Here is a 2475-nt window from a genome sequence, read left to right as displayed (position 1 = left end):
ATAAACCTGGTGACATGGAATTGAACGGCATTACAGAGTTTGCATGCATTATACACCAGTATCAAGAAAGTCTTTGGCACCGGCATATCTTTGGTGATTTAAAAAAAAAAAAAAAAAATTTATATATTTATATATATATATATATATATATATATATATATATATATATATATATATATATATATATATATATATATATATATATAGTTGTGTACATGCAACATGTACACAACTAGATTGATTTGGTTCTATTTCTTAGAAGACGACCCATTACAGCCTCTAAAACCCTGAAATGTTGTAAATGATAGCACATTTGCAGAATACCAATCTCCATATTACTTTTAGAAAAGGTACAGTTCAAAGACGTTTGGCATAGTTATTGCACAGAATATGGTCTCGAATGTCTCCCCATCCTCCATTCTTCATGTGTGCCTTGTGCTCCACTGCTTCTGCACCACTAAGGGCAAGAGAAGGAGGAAAGAGACCATCCTTGGCCATCTGAAGCCCCACCTCCACCCTCTGTGAGGCCCATTCTGGCCTGCAGTTCTGCTTCTGGTGAAGACCACAATCTCCTGTGTGAAGAACCCTGGAACCCTGTGCTACAAGCACTTTGAGCGGCTTTGGTATGCAAGTTCCTGAGAGGTGCTGCAGAGTCCAGTCCCAGTTGTAGTCATCATAGGTGCAGAACTCGTTGCTGCAGCCCATCAGTTTATAGTACACCTCTCTGGAGATTGCCATACCTATGTTGTGTTTAGTGGACATCCACCCAGTGGTCAGCACCTTATTAGACAATCTGGTAAAATCAGTCAGGCCATTGTGGTTACCCAAAGCCAGCATATCACAGTCTGGGCAGGTGTTCTTCCTGAACTCTATCATTGACTTATAGAAATGGAAAAAGTCAGGTAAGATGTAATTGTCCTCCTCCAGAAAGATTACAAAGCCACTGTAGCCCTGCATCATGTGCACTCGCTCCCATACAAAGTGCAATTTCCACCACCAGTGGTGTTTGGTTTGAGTGATGAAGGCTTCCCTGTAGTGCCCATAGGAGTCAGGGTGTTCTGCGTTGAGGCAACCTGTTTTGAGAGCGTTGTCCTTGGATATGTCTCGAGGGCAGTCTCGTGGATCCAGACCAGGAAACTCGCTGGGATACAGCTGAGTGCTGAAAGGGAAATAAATTTGCAGTACCTTGCAGAAAGTTATCCCTTGCACAATCGCATTTGTTTCTTCTGAAAAATAGTCATGGCTAAAGATAAGAAGGAAGCTGTGGACCTCAGCAGCTTTCTCCAGTGATTTGATGAGCAGTCTGAGGTATTCAGGCCTGTTGTGGACTTGTACAACCAGCACCAGCTGAGGCTCCCCTGGAAACTTATCCGCATTGTGAACACTCTGCTTGTAATTTGCATTGTAAACGGACTGAATCAATTCTGGCAGCGAACCAAAGTTTAACTTCACCATTTCACCAGAATTTATGCCCTGATTTCCCTGAACGTTGTTATTAAGTCTACTTGTATCATTATCGGAAACTATTAATACACGTGTTGAAAACAAAAGAGTCAAAACCATAAATGTAACACCCAACAGCGCGAGCAGATTCCTTTTGAGCAGTCGAAACCTCATTTTCCTCTAAGTAAAAACAGACTTAGAACTAAGAATAGCAATGGCTTTCATTCACCTTATCGCGCGCGTCTTCATTGTAAACTTGTTTGCAACATTGTTTCCTCGTGCGCTGAAAATCAAACTCTTGTTAGAAACATCCCAACGTCGCCTGACGCGTCTCAAACCAAATGTCAAATGTTACTTTGATGGCTGCTTTTCCTCTCGCAGGATTGTCTTCCCACCTGAAATCCGTGTCATTTGCCAAACACTCGCTTCAGCATGTGGTTTTTACCACCTGTGGAAAAAAATGGAACGAAGTGAACTGAGTAAGCATTATATAAGTTACGTTCTAATTTTGCGTTAAAAACAAGCTAACTTTCCACAGTTAGCTTAATTTAACTCACCCCAACTAGGTGTAATGTGTCAACACGCTTATACCAGGAAGAGGATGATAGGACTATGATACATCTTGGGTAAAACTTATTGACTGCTGACGTGTACAGTCCAGCCAATGAAATGGAGACTATGCTCCTGCTCAGCGAATCATTGTCCTGGCCATAGTTGTGTAATATGAGAACGACACGCACTATTTGAATAGTGAACAGGAAAACCTCTTACAGAAAGTAAAGACCTATACTTCAATAACAGTAGAACAAGCGTTGTTTCCTAATAATAAACAGTATGTTATTTAGAAAAAACATAGTCTGGAAATAATTCGTGAGTGTATAGTTACCTTTTAGGTCTGTTATATTACAACAGGGTATTTAGTTTTGAGCCATAGCTATACTGTTGTTTATATAATTTATAAAAACATTGCTTTCTTAAAAAAAGTATCCGGGACAGTAGTGGAACGTAACTAGGTACCCTTTACTTAAGTAC

General features: G+C 40.4%; 1 protein-coding gene across 4 annotated transcripts; it reads right to left on the bottom strand.

Moving 5' to 3' along the window:
- Window positions 1–232: 232 nt before the first annotated feature.
- On the bottom strand, window positions 233–2070 carry LOC120788860 (alpha-1,6-mannosyl-glycoprotein 2-beta-N-acetylglucosaminyltransferase). 4 transcript variants are annotated; one of them, XM_040125051.1, is made up of 4 exons: window positions 2001–2070; window positions 1799–1891; window positions 1673–1726; window positions 233–1159 (listed from the first exon to the last, which is right to left on the bottom strand). In XM_040125051.1, the coding sequence occupies exons 2-4, from the start codon at window positions 1852–1854 to the stop codon at window positions 358–360; spliced, it is 912 nt and encodes a 303-aa protein (XP_039980985.1). In that variant the 5' UTR covers window positions 1855–1891; window positions 2001–2070; the 3' UTR covers window positions 233–357. The 4 variants fall into 4 exon arrangements, with proteins under 4 accessions (XP_039980985.1, XP_039980986.1, XP_039980983.1 ...); XM_040125052.1 differs by having other exon boundaries at window positions 1839–1891; window positions 2001–2059; XM_040125049.1 differs by having other exon boundaries at window positions 233–1726.
- Between the last annotated feature and the right edge of the window lie 405 nt (window positions 2071–2475).

This window comes from Xiphias gladius, chromosome 4 (genome assembly GCF_016859285.1).
Source record: "Xiphias gladius isolate SHS-SW01 ecotype Sanya breed wild chromosome 4, ASM1685928v1, whole genome shotgun sequence".
NCBI lineage: Eukaryota > Metazoa > Chordata > Actinopteri > Istiophoriformes > Xiphiidae > Xiphias > Xiphias gladius.
Note: the sequence above shows the minus strand (reverse complement) of the source record. Positions and strands in the feature narration are given on the sequence as shown.

What these genes read in the sequence shown, in the direction of transcription:
- LOC120788860 (XM_040125049.1), bottom strand. Translation starts at nt 1,617, where the DNA reads ATGAGGTTTCGACTGCTCAAAAGGAATCTGCTCGCGCTGTTGGGTGTT.